Raw genomic sequence first — 13161 nt, forward strand, 5'->3', positions numbered from 1 at the left:
CTCTGTTGCATGGCTTTCCTTGAAATTAAAGTATAATATGGATTATGTGACCTTTATGGTATTGTCTAGGATGGGCTTGGCAAACTTTCTCTTAATAGATTTAGGCTTTGTTGGCCACATAGTTTCTGTTTCATCTGCTCAGCTCTACTATTGAGGTACAAAAGTAGTAAAATGAATGGGCGTGGCATGTTCCATTGAAACTTTATTCACACAAAGTTTGCTAATCCCTAGTCTAGGACATTAACAACTATTATGGATTTATTATCATATGGATACATGTTTCAAGCTCCAAACAGCTGAGTCACAATTGTTATTTTAAATGAACTTTTAAAATGCCTAATGCTTGTTAATTTGGGGACTGTTCCTATATGAACCTTAATTTTCCACTGATTGTCATTATCAAATTGGTGAATATTTTTTACTAGCCCTCTAAATGTAATAACTGTACAGTAGAACTTTGGCATTGGAGAATTTAACATTTGACCTGGAAAGTCTTTCATGTGTAATTTGTAATTTTGCTCATATATAAACATTTGTCAAATTGAACATGGACATAAGGACTCTCCAATATGGTAGCTGCTAACCATGTGGTTTTTGGGCACTCATATTGTGGCTAGTCCAAACTGAGATGTCCTTTATGTATGAAATACACACCAGATTTGAAGACTTAGTATGGGAAAAGGAATATAAAATATCTCATTAATTTTTTATATAGAGTACATGTTGAAATGGTAATATTTTGAGTTAAATAAAATATTAAAATTAGTATCACTTGTTTTTATTTTTAAATGTCACTATTAGAAATTTTCAAATTCATATGTGGCCTGCACATATATTTTTGTGTTACATTTCTTCATTGCTGATGTAGATTGTTCCTGTGGCTCAAACTTGGTCTCACGTTTTATTTTAGACTCCAGCTTGTTCTAAAAAATGTTTTGAGATTCTTACTTCTGAATTGGTTTGGGAGTATAGGCTTGATTACGACTTTACAATGCATTATCTTATATTCTTTTCTTTCCCCCAGTCTGGTCTTAGAAAGACCATTATTTTACATTTTTAAATTTCATACTGTGTGTATAAAGGGGAATAGTAGAGTTGCATTGAAATGGTAGTATATGGTGGCTTCATTTTATATGAAAATGTCCTTAGATTATTTTTGTAATTTAAAAGTCGTAGGGAAAGGTTTTAAATGTAAGCGTATGTTAACCTGATTTTATTTTTATTTTTGGTATGTAGCTTGTAGACCCTGGAGTTAAAGCATGGACACCCACTAAAGGAAAACAAAATGTGATCATGTTTGTTGGATTGCAAGGGAGTGGTAAAACAACAACATGTTCAAAGGTAAATTAAATTTAATTTTTAAAAAGTCACATAGAAGATATGTTTGTAAAAATCAAGTTTTATTTTAAAGCCAGGCTTTATGGTATTGTTGCTTTACAACTTTGTGTTACTTGATATGTTTATTATGTTTTTTGTAAGATAAGAAGAAAAAATCTCACAGTCTCTTGTGATTGCTTTTTGTAGGAATGGTAGACTTTTATATTAACTATGCAATTTCTTTTATAAAAAGAAGACCATTCCTCTCCTTTAAGAATGTCAGTGTATGATTTTTGGAGCAGAGAATATGGAGTTTACCTCCTATGTATGACTCAAGACTCCTTTTCCAGGTTCCCACCCAGCATAATATAGATCTTCATTTTGCATATCCTTATGCAAATTTTCAATTCATTATACCACCCCTTCCTCCAGAATTGGGTGCCTCAACATTGTTACGGATTTTTTTCCATAAGCCCCACCTATGTTAGGGGTTAAAAAAAAAAGGAGTTTTTAAAGAGGGTTTTGGTATTATTTGTTTTCAAGTAACATTAATACTGGTTAACATTTTTGACTATGATCATTTTGTATCCTTTGAATGCTACTGTATGAAAATTAGAATTTAAACTCTTTAGGAAATTTGCTGTATTTACAAGTCTTTAATATTAGTTTCAGGAAAATTATGAGCAGATTTTTATATTTGTGATACTACAGTTTTTTAATCTTCCTTTTCCAGTTAGCATATTATTACCAGAGGAAAGGTTGGAAGACCTGTTTGATATGTGCAGACACATTCAGAGCAGGTAATGTGTCAAAATTTGAAAATTGCTTTCTGTAATTTTTATTTTCAAGTATGAGGATTCATTTACTCTTTATCTCCTAGGGGCTTTTGACCAACTAAAACAGAATGCTACCAAAGCAAGAATTCCATTTTATGGAAGGTAGGTTACTGGTTTTTATTTTGATACTCATATGCCTTATTTTTTTTTTTTTTTTTTGAGACAGGATCTTGCTTTGTTGCCCAGGCTGGAGTGCAGTGGCTTGATCGTAGCCCACTGTAACCTCAAACTCCTCGGCTCAAGCGATCCTCCTCCCTCAGCCTCTTGAGTAGCTGGCACTGTGGGTGTGTGACACCATGGCTGGCTAATTTTTCTATTTTTTGTAGAGACGGGGTCTTGCTTTTCCTCAGGCTGGTCTCGAATTCCTGACCTCAATGATCCTCTCACCTTGCCCTCCCAAAGTGCTGGGATTATAGGCATGAGCCACCGAGGCTGGCCTTGTCTTTTTATGCTATCTTGTTACATTTTAACATGATATATGGAACAAAGTGCGGGTATAATTAATAACTTGTCTTTTATTACTGTTACATGACCTTTCTGATCCAGCCTAATAGATCAGAGTGAACATTGTTTAGTTCATGACTCTGCTTGTATTTATCATCCTGCCTGGAATGCTTTCCTACTTCCTTCTGCCTCTCTATTCCTATTGTTTCTTTTAAGACTTGTCTGAAGCATTCCATGCTTAAGTACACACAACATTGGTCAATTCCATACTACTTCTTTATTATATCATTTAAAAACATTTGCATTAAATCATCCTAAAATGACTTAAAATCTCTAGTTATCTCAGAGATTGATTATCGCTGTCTCTCACTTGATACATTGTTGTTCAGTTATGTAGTCCATACATGTTAGAATGATTAATTTAAAGAAGAGAGTCTAGCTTGAATTTAGAAGGACTTGTTTGAGAGACTTCTTATTTAGGACTTCTACTTTTTGGCTAGCCAAAAAACTAGTGAACTTTGGCTATGATATGTTCTTAATTTAAATTTTTTCCTTTCAGTCATTTTTTAATGATAATTTCTGACAGATAGATTAAAGAGTAATGTTAGAATTTTCTTAGGATAAAAACTATTTTTAATATATTTTTGTGTGTGTTGTGGGGAGGGGTTGGTTTCTGATAAAAACCGGAAAACCTGCTGGACAAATTCTGGAAGAGCAATAATATTTCTAATACAGTTTTTAATGTCAGATGATAATAAAGTTATGTTTTTAGGTATCACAATTTGCAAATAACATAATTTAGTTGATAATTACTTGAATTACTGGCCAAATCCGGAGCATTACTTTTTAACCAGAATTCTCAATGCCATTTAAATAATCTCTCCTTTACTCAGGGAAGTGTAAAAAACCTCTGGGAAGAAGGAAGGAACTAGGATTGAAGGAGGACTTGAACTATATCTTTAATGTTAAAATTATAAATCTGAAATATATATTAACATAATTAGCATTTTTTAGACAGTAGGTACAGTGCTGTTTGTTACAGTATCATCTGTCCCTTCTTAAAGAAAATAGTTTTAATAAAAAATTTTGAAGAGCTAGGTGCGTTGGTTTGTGCCTATAAAAAAATTTTTTTTTAAAGAAAAAGTGAAAGCACCAATATTAACACTTTTTACTTCCCACTTGCCTGTTTTGAGCGTGTTCATTCATGCGTTTTTCAATGTCTATGCAAATGAATGGACATTCAGAAACATACATATCCTATATAGAGATAGATTATTTTAAATTGAAATGGGATCTTTCAGGGCTTTATACCTTGATTACTTGTAGTGGTGGTTATTGTAAATTTGTGAAAACTCATTAAAATAAACACTTAAAATGGTACATTTTATTATATGTAAATATACCACTGTAGAGTTCATTAAAAAATAGGATCGTGATAATTCTGGAATGGATAATAAAATGTTTAAGGTAATTCTTTTTTATGACATCATTTATTCCACTGTATGCATGTATATAATTAACCAGTCCCCTTCTTATGAACATCCTTGATCATATTTTTTTGCACATTTATAAATTTTACTTTAATTGCATATTTATCATATTTTGAAATGATAGTGCTAATCTCTGTCATTTTTTTCAACATTTGCTTGCCTATTCTTATCTGCTTATTTTTCTAAATAAATTTTAGAATTCTTTATCAAGTTCCAAAAAGAAAGCTCTAAGATTTTAATTGGAATTACATTGAAACCAATTAATTTAGGGGAGAATTGACATCTTCACTATATATTTGTGTAGCTTCATTTAGGAACCTATGTCTTTTTTGTTAAAAATGTTTTATATCCTTTAGTATAGTAATTTTCTTTATTTAAGTAGAATACATATTCTTATTAAGTGTATTTGTGTGTGATTTTTTGGTTCTTAATTTAGGGGAAAAATGGTTTTTTTTTTTTAACATTATATGTCTTTTCAATTGATTATTGATCTATATAAAAAATTGCCACTAATCAGAAGAATGGAAATTAAAATGTGATCTCATTTCTTGATTTTCACATTCACAAAGATTTTTGTCAGAGATTGTGAAAATGTAGTAAAATAAGAATGAGATTAAACTTTCATGGAGGACATTTTTCTTTTAAAAGCCAAAAGCCTTAAATGGCAAACCATTTGATCCACATTCAGCTTGTAAGAGTGTCTTACAACAGTTTCAAAGAAACATTTATGTACTATTTATAGTGGCTATATTTTTAATACCAGAAAATTAGAAAAGCCTTAAATGTCCAGTAATAGAGCATTTATTTAATAAATGATAGCGTAGCCACGTGATGGAATGCTGTATAACCTAAAAGTTATATTTTATAAGAATATTTAATGGTTTTATAGAATGTTTACATAAGGGTGTAAAAGTGGAAAAGCAAGTATGAAACACTATGTAACATGAATTCAGTTATTAAAGAAGATGTAAAAAAAATTTGAGGGAAGCATCCTCATTCAGAAAAGCCATGCAGCATACAGAGTTTTGTAATTGGAAAATTGGATAATGCTTCATGCTGCTCTAGAAGTAGATTTCTATATTTAATACTTATTAAATTTTATTCTTCTGAATTGAAATAGTGAAATTTTGGCTTTTTCAGAATAAAGGTAGATTAACAATTTCCAAATTAAGAGTATTTGGAAGTTTTGCTATTGTGGTTGTTGTTAAATCATTTGTCCACGTTAAATAGCTATACAGAAATGGATCCTGTTATCATTGCTTCTGAAGGAGTGGAGAAATTCAAAAATGAAAATTTTGAAATTATTATTGTTGATACAAGTGGCCGCCACAAACAAGAAGACTCTTTGTTTGAAGAAATGCTTCAAGTTGCTAATGCTATAGTAAGTAGCTTTGAATGTAACACCGTTTTTAGGCTTTGCTTAATTTAATTACAAAACCTAATTGTGTATATGATCAGTATAAATTACTTCTTTCCTGTAAGGTAGATTCCAAGTAATTTATTTCTGTTTGGGACACCTGTATCTGTGTGGTAAGGACTTAATTCTTGTCATTTCTGGTCTCCCTTAAATATGAAATTTTCGTAAGTATCAAAAAAATAATTTCCTTTCTCACTTAATCATCTTATTAGTATGTATAAGAAAAACATAGGCCAGGTGTGGTGGCTTATGCTTGCAATCCTACCACTTTCAGAGGCCAAGGCAAGAGGATCACTTGAGGCCAGGAGTTTGAGACCAACCTGAGCAACATAGGGAGATCCCATCTCTACAAAAAATAGAAAAATTAGCAGGGCATGGTGGTATGTGCCTGTATTCCTAGCTAGCTACTCAGGAGGCTGAGGCAGGAGTATCACTTGAGCCCAGGAGTTTGAGGTTGTACCGAGCTAAGGTGACACTACTGTACTCTAGCCTGGGCAACAGAGCAAGACACTGTCTCAAAAAAAAAAAAAAAAAAAACATAAAAAATTAAGAATTCACCTTTAGTATTTATTGAATTTCCTTTCTGTGAATTAAATTCAGTTGGAAGCATTTATTTGTTTGTTTATTTATTTATTTATTTTGACACAGAGTCTCGCTCTGTTGCCCGGGCTAGAGTGCCGTGGCATCAGCCTAGCTCACAGCAACCTCAGACTCCTGGGCTCAAGCGATCCTTCTGCCTCAGCCTCCTGGGTAGCTGGGACTACAGGCATGCACCACGATGCCTGGCTAATTTTTTCTCTCTATATATTTTTTAGCTGTCCAAATCATTTCTTTCTATTTTTAGTAGAGATGGGGATCTTGCTCTTGCTCAGGCTCGTCTCGAACTCCTGACCTAAAGTGATCCTCCCGCCTCGGCCTCCCAGAGTGCTAGGATTACAGGTGTGAGCCACCACGCCCGACCTGCATTTATTATACTTTAGGTGAATTTTGGAAGTTTTTCAAAATGAAGCACTTAAAAATATTAATCATCATCTCTTTAAAATTGTGATGGAAATAACTTGAGGGAGAAGAAGTAGTTTATAGCTTATTTGCAGCAAATATTAGCAACCCATATTTAGTTATTCAGGTGTTGGCAGTAATTGTTTGGTTGGTGGTTAATGCTAGTAAGTTTCTTTTTAGTTATGTTGTTATTTTGACCAGGTTGAGCAGATATAAGGGAAATAGTCTCAGTCTATTTTATGCATTTTGGTTTCATTATATATTCTTCTACTTTATATTTTTTCTAATTTGCTTTTGCTATTCCTTTGCATAGAATGCCATTCTTTCAGATCCGTGTATAATTTTTTTTCTTTATTCAGACCTCAGCTCAAATGTTAGGTACAGAGAGACCTTCTCTGACTACCTTATCAAAAGATGCCTCCCACACTTCAGAACTGATATTCTGTATCCCATTTTATTTGTCATACATCTGAAATGTTTATTTACCTATTATTTGTCTCTTCTGACTAGAAGTTTCATGAGGACAAGGATTTTCTTAACTTACCTCTTTGTCTTCAGGACCTGGATGGTACCTAATAATACATAGTAGTCCTTCAACAAATATTTGTTGATTGAGTAATTATTTATAGTAAATGTTGTTTTATAGTTTCTAATGATAACATTTACTTCAGACCAGTAAAAATATGTATCTTTTCTATTTAAACTTTCTAGCAACCTGATAACATTGTTTATGTGATGGATGCTTCCATTGGTCAGGCTTGTGAAGCCCAGGCTAAGGCTTTTAAAGATAAAGTAGATGTAGCCTCAGTAATAGTGACAAAACTTGATGGTCATGCAAAAGGAGGCGGTGCACTCAGTGCGTAAGTACCGTTAATGTCCTATGTCTTGGGGTTATATGGGGAATGTGTGTATGTTTATGGTTTTCTTATTTATTATTTAAAATATATTCTAATAGTGGACCTAATAATGGTTTTTAAAAGAAGTTTAAATAGAAGCAGAATTTTGGAGCCTCCCTGATATAGTTCTCTTTTAACTAGTGAAAAGAAACTTGGGCTTTGTACCTTTGATTAGGTTCGAAGGTAGATTCCCTTTGAATTCCAGATCTGCTAGAAATTTGTGGAGGGTTTTTTTAGGTTATTTTTTATCTTCATTTTCTTTGCAGAGTTGCTGCCACAAAAAGTCCAATCATTTTCATTGGTACAGGGGAACATATAGATGACTTTGAACCTTTCAAAACACAGCCTTTCATCAGCAAACTTCTCGGTATGTACAGTAGTGGGGATCCAGAAAAAACCTCTGAGAAATAGTATGGATCTTTAGGACAGATTGGGATTTTAATCCTGCTGTCCCTAACTAATTTAGGAAGATCATTTCTTTCTATGACGTATCTTCCTCACCTCTAAAATAGGGATGATGGTTATTTGTTTTCTGTGGTTAGAATGATAAAATGAGATATCTGATGGAAAGTTCTTTGGAAAAGTTTTAGAGAACAATACAAAAATATGTAGTTGTAGTAACAGCAGTTGTAATGGCAATAAAACTTTGGTGACTGAAGGTGGTATAGTTAGAGAGCATGGAATTTAGAGTTAAGCCCTGGGCTGGAGTCCCTGTGCTTTGTCACTTCTTTGCTGCTGCTTAACCTCCATAGCTTCAGTTTTTTTAATCTGTAAAGTGCAGTAAGAATACTTAACCTGCCTACTTGACAAGTTTATTATGTGTATGAATGTGTTTTGTATAACGTAAAGCAGAATATAGTATTAGTTGTTAATTTTTCTTTTTGGGGTCTTACAGGTATGGGTGACATTGAAGGATTGATAGATAAAGTCAACGAGTTGAAGTTGGATGACAATGAAGCACTTATAGAGAAGTTGAAACATGGTATATGAGTGGCAAAAAAGCATTTGATCTCAGATGTCTTCCCTTGATTTCTTTTTGATAAAGCTACTATTTGCTTGAAATAATAATATCTATTACTAGCATCAATTCTTCAAATGTTAATTATTTCAGATGATTTATATGCAAATCATTTTAAATGTCAGATATCTGAGCAATTACAGAATCAAGTGTTTTTATTTTTTCCTGGTAACCGAATTATCTTAAGATTAAAATCAAGGCTTTCATTGGGTTCCTTGATGTAAAATAGGTTAAAAGTAAGTTAGAACATATTCTTTTAACCTATTTGCTTTCATATAAATTTTATATATTTTATAAAATATGTAAAAAGAAATTTAAAAGGGTGAGATTAAATACACAAACATTTTTTTCACTCCTCATGGAAGAACACTGAACACTAAAGAGAAGTGTATCACTGTGATTAAGAGCTCAGGTTCTTAAATATAACATACTTGTATTTGTATCTCTCATCTGTTTTTTAGCTGTGTAACTTTTTCAAATTACTTAGCCTCAATTTCTACATCTGTAAAAAGTAGGTAATACTAACTGCTTCGTATGGTCATGAAAATTACATTAGCTGATACATGGAAAGTGTCCAACACATCATAAGCACTCAGTATATGTTATTATTGGCCATCTCAGTTTTTCTCAAAATGATCTTTTCTGTTAATTCCCATGGCAAATATTCTCCCTTTGCTCCTTCTCACTCATCTTGTCAGATACTTGTGTCTTTGTCTGTCTCTTAAATGTTGGTGTTTTTCAGTAATCCTCCTAAGCCATCTTTGTGTGTAACTTCAAGCTCATATGCATATCTGCATGTTTATTAGACTATTCTGAGATGTTCCTTGGATACCTCAAATTAAACATATCCTTATCTTCCCATCCCAGCCTTCCACCCCACTGTTATCATCAATGAATATTAACATCATTTGTTTTATTGCCGGAATCAGAAACTTGGTTGTCATTATTGATTCTTATTTCTTCCTCGCTCTGCCCACCCCTTTCCGCATCAGTCAATTGGTCCTAGTGATTCTACCTGCTAAATATCTCCATTTTATTCCCTTCTCTTCAGCTTCCCTGCAACTATGCAGGTATACCTCTTGCTTACTTAGATTGCTTACTGTAAATCTTTTAACAGATCTTTCAGCTTCTGGACTCTTTCCCTTTCATATTTTTTTTTTAAATACTGTAATCAGAATGCTTGCTTTTTTTTTTTTTTTGAGACAGAGTCTCACTCTGTTGCCCGGACTAGAGTGCCATGGCATCAGCCTAGCTCACAGCAACCTCAAACTTCTGGGCTCAAGCAACCCTACTGCCTTAGCCTCCCAAGTAGCTGGGACTACAGGCATGCGCCACCATTCCTGGTTAATTTTTTGTATATATTTTTAGTTGTCCAGCTAATTTCTTTCTATTTTTTTAGTAGAAACAGGGCCTTACTCTTGCTCAGGTTTGTCTCGAACTCCTGAGCTCAAACGATCTACCCTCCTCGGCCTCCCAGAGTGCTGGGATTACAGGTGTGAGCCACAGTGCCCAGCCTCAAAATGCTCTTTCAAAGTTGCAAATCTGATCCCATTACTGCCCTTCTTAAAATTCTTCAGTAGCTTCCCATTGCCCGTAGAATATTTTAAGTGATTTTATCATTTAGCCCACATCTTCCACATCATATTTTGGCATTGTTGTTCTTAGCATTCTATGTGCCGGCCATGCTAAACAATTTTTTATTTTTATTTTTATTTTTTATTTTTTTAGATAGAGTCTCCCTGTATTGCCCGGGCCAGAGTGCAGTGGCGTTATCATAGCTCACTGCAACCTCCAATGCCTAGCCTCAAGTGATCTTCCTGCCTTGGCCTCCCAAAGTGCTAGGATTACAGGCATGAGCCACTGCACCAGCCTGTTTCTTTAATGTACATTGTTGTCTCTCACCTCTGGGCTGTTGCCTTTTTGGTCTTTCTACTGGATAGATACATCCTCTCACCCTCCTATCTTTACCATCCTCTTCCTTGGCCAGGGTAGCTAACTCCTACTTACACTTCAGATCTCTCCTTAAATGCCCTTTTTCAGGGACATTTTACCTGATCCCTAGACTAAATTGAAACCCTCTGATACATGTTTGTGTGACATCCTACAATTAATTGTTATATTATTCATCATAATTATTTGATGTCTGTCTTCCGTGCTTGGAGGTAAAAGTAGGGTTCATATCTGTGCTCTTCATCTTTTGTGTTCATAGTACCTAGCACAGTGTCTGGCACATAGTAGGTCTTCAGTAAATATTTATTGAATGAATGAGTTTTATCCTTCATTGCCTGATTCTTTCCATCTGCCTTTCTCTATCTTGAATAACCCTAGCACTGTTTCTATTGCTACTACAAAGCTGGGTAGTACATTCTTAGTCTGTCTACTTTCTGACTCCCACCTCTCCTTATGTCTCTGCTTTTTTTTCTTTTTGCTCTTAATATTCTACTCATTTCTGAGGTCACCGAGGGTCTCCTAATTTCCAGAGGTAGTAAGCTTTCCCATCTTCATTGGTTCCTAATATTTGACAATGTTATCTGTCTTTTTTATTTTTAAACTCACTTGAGTTCCATGACAGTGGATTTCTTATATTATCACAGCTTTAATTATGACTTCCGTATAAATGGCCAAATATATATTTCAGCCTTAGCCTTCTCTTCCACTGTTTAATTCTGCATTTCTAGTTGCTTGCTGTAATAATTCTTTTTTTTTTTTTTTTTTGAGACAGAGTCTCACTCTGTTGCCCAGGCTAGAGTGAGTGCCGTGGCGTCAGCCTAGCTCACAGCAACCTCAAACTCCTGAGCTCAAGGGATCCTCCTGTCTCAGCCTCCCGAGTAGCTGGGACTACAGGCATGCGCCACCATGCCCGGCTAATTTTTTCTATATATATTTTTAGCTGTCCATATAATTTCTTTCTATTTTTAGTAGAGGTGGGGTCTTGCTCTTGCTCAGGCTGGTCTCGAACTCCTGAGCTCAAACGATCCGCCCACCTCGGCCTCCCAGAGTGCTAGGATTACAGGCGTGAGCCACCGCGCCCGGCCTGTAATAATTCTTTTAAAATATTTTACTGCTATTTCAAAGTCAAAATACCTCTTCTTTTTTCTCTTTCCCCTTTGCTTTGTTCCCCACTCCTTTTTAAAATGAGGTTAATTTATGTACAATGAAATGCACTGGCATCCTGAAGATACCATTCCATCTTTTATGTATTTATTTTTTTTTGAGGCTGGGTCTCACTCTGTTTCCCAGGCTGAAGTGCAGTGGCATTATTGTCATGGTAGCTCACTGCAACCTCAAGCTCCTGGGCTCTAGAGATCCTCCTGCCTCAGCCTCCTGAATAGTTGGAACTACAGGTGTGGGCCACCATGCCCAGTTAATTTTTAAATTTTTGTAGGAATGTTGCCCAGACTCCATTCCATCTTTTTTGACAAATACATAGTAACCCTCATCCCATCAAGAAACAGAACATTTCCATTACTCTAGAAAGTTTACTCGTTCTCCTTCCTAGTAATGCTTCATATCATAGAAATCTTAGAGTATGTCCTTTTTCTTTCAATCTGTTTGTTTGACTAAGCATAGTATTTTTGATATTCATTCATATAGTTGTATGTATTTATCATTTGTTCTTTTTATTGTTGAGTAGTATTTTATCTACATTCTATCCATTTTCCTGTTCATGGACAGCTAAGCTGCTGTTTAAGAAACTCCAAATCTACTAAAGTGTTTTTGCTATTTTACATTCTTACCAGCAATATATGGAAGTTCTACTTGCTCTACATTCTCTTTAATTTTTGGTATTGTCAGTCTTCTTAATTTTAGTCATCCTAGTGGGTATAGTGTGTGTGCTTTGTTTTCAGGTTTCTTGTGTATTTGTATATGTCTGTCTTCTCTGATAGAATATAAACTTCTCTAGGATAGGATTTGTCTACATGTCTGGATATTCTTCATAGCACTCATTCTGTCATTGCACTTAGTAGTGAATATTGATTAATTGGATATTTTGTAAGTGTGCTTCAAGATGAATTCATGATTAAGGAAAAGATTAATTTTATTGAGTGAAAATGTACATTCTCTAATATATTTGAATCATTTATAATTGTTTTTCAGGTCAGTTTACATTGCGAGACATGTATGAACAATTTCAAAATATCATGAAAATGGGCCCCTTCAGTCAGATATTGGTTAGTTATCCTTAATAGTTTCTTTATACCTTCTTTTGTTTTTCATTAAAATTTCTAAGAACGTATACACTTGTTTTAATTATTTTTAATATTTGGGTAAAAATAGATATTTTAAGACTTAGCTAAGACTAAGCCAGTAGCTAAATGGTAGCTTATTGACTTAATGTTTAAATCTGTTTTAGGGCATGATCCCTGGTTTTGGAACAGATTTTATGAGCAAAGGAAATGAACAGGAGTCAATGGCAAGGCTGAAGAAATTAATGACAATAATGGATAGTATGAATGATCAAGGTAAGATGATAGATTATTTGAGTCAGGGGACAATGTTTTGAATAACAGCAAGGTGAGAGTTTCACTTTGTTCTGTGGACAAGATGGCGAAAATTTAGACGGAAAAATTATTTTTAGGTAGATGTGTAGTAGCTTGAAAGCACTTATTCAAAGGGCTATGATTACTGGATTGACTTCATCATTGAGAGAAATGTCTAGTACAGTGTTTCTCTAAATGATTTACAAGGGAAGAACACTATTCATGATGTGGATGGAAATAAAAGGGGAAATCTGTAGTCAGAT

General features: G+C 34.2%; 1 protein-coding gene and 1 non-coding gene across 5 annotated transcripts in view; one reads left to right on the forward strand and one right to left on the reverse strand.

Annotated features, from left to right (window-relative positions):
* Window positions 1-13161, forward strand: part of SRP54 (signal recognition particle 54) — a 41170-nt gene that overhangs the window by 15621 nt on the left and 12388 nt on the right. For all 4 annotated transcript variants that reach the window (XM_069486512.1, XM_069486538.1, XM_069486531.1 and 1 more), the window contains 9 exons: window positions 1237-1341; window positions 2051-2117; window positions 2198-2255; window positions 5318-5468; window positions 7215-7363; window positions 7666-7766; window positions 8295-8381; window positions 12516-12589; window positions 12772-12880. In XM_069486512.1, the coding sequence (XP_069342613.1) occupies window positions 1237-1341; window positions 2051-2117; window positions 2198-2255; window positions 5318-5468; window positions 7215-7363; window positions 7666-7766; window positions 8295-8381; window positions 12516-12589; window positions 12772-12880 (901 nt within the window). The remainder of the gene's footprint in view (window positions 1-1236; window positions 1342-2050; window positions 2118-2197; window positions 2256-5317; window positions 5469-7214; window positions 7364-7665; window positions 7767-8294; window positions 8382-12515; window positions 12590-12771; window positions 12881-13161) is intronic.
* On the reverse strand, window positions 3259-3323 carry LOC138381125 (U7 small nuclear RNA). The gene has a single exon (XR_011233058.1). It is a non-coding gene; the product is annotated as a U7 small nuclear RNA (small nuclear RNA).

Source organism: Eulemur rufifrons, chromosome 2 (genome assembly GCF_041146395.1).
Source record: "Eulemur rufifrons isolate Redbay chromosome 2, OSU_ERuf_1, whole genome shotgun sequence".
NCBI classification, from domain to species: Eukaryota; Metazoa; Chordata; class Mammalia; order Primates; family Lemuridae; genus Eulemur; species Eulemur rufifrons.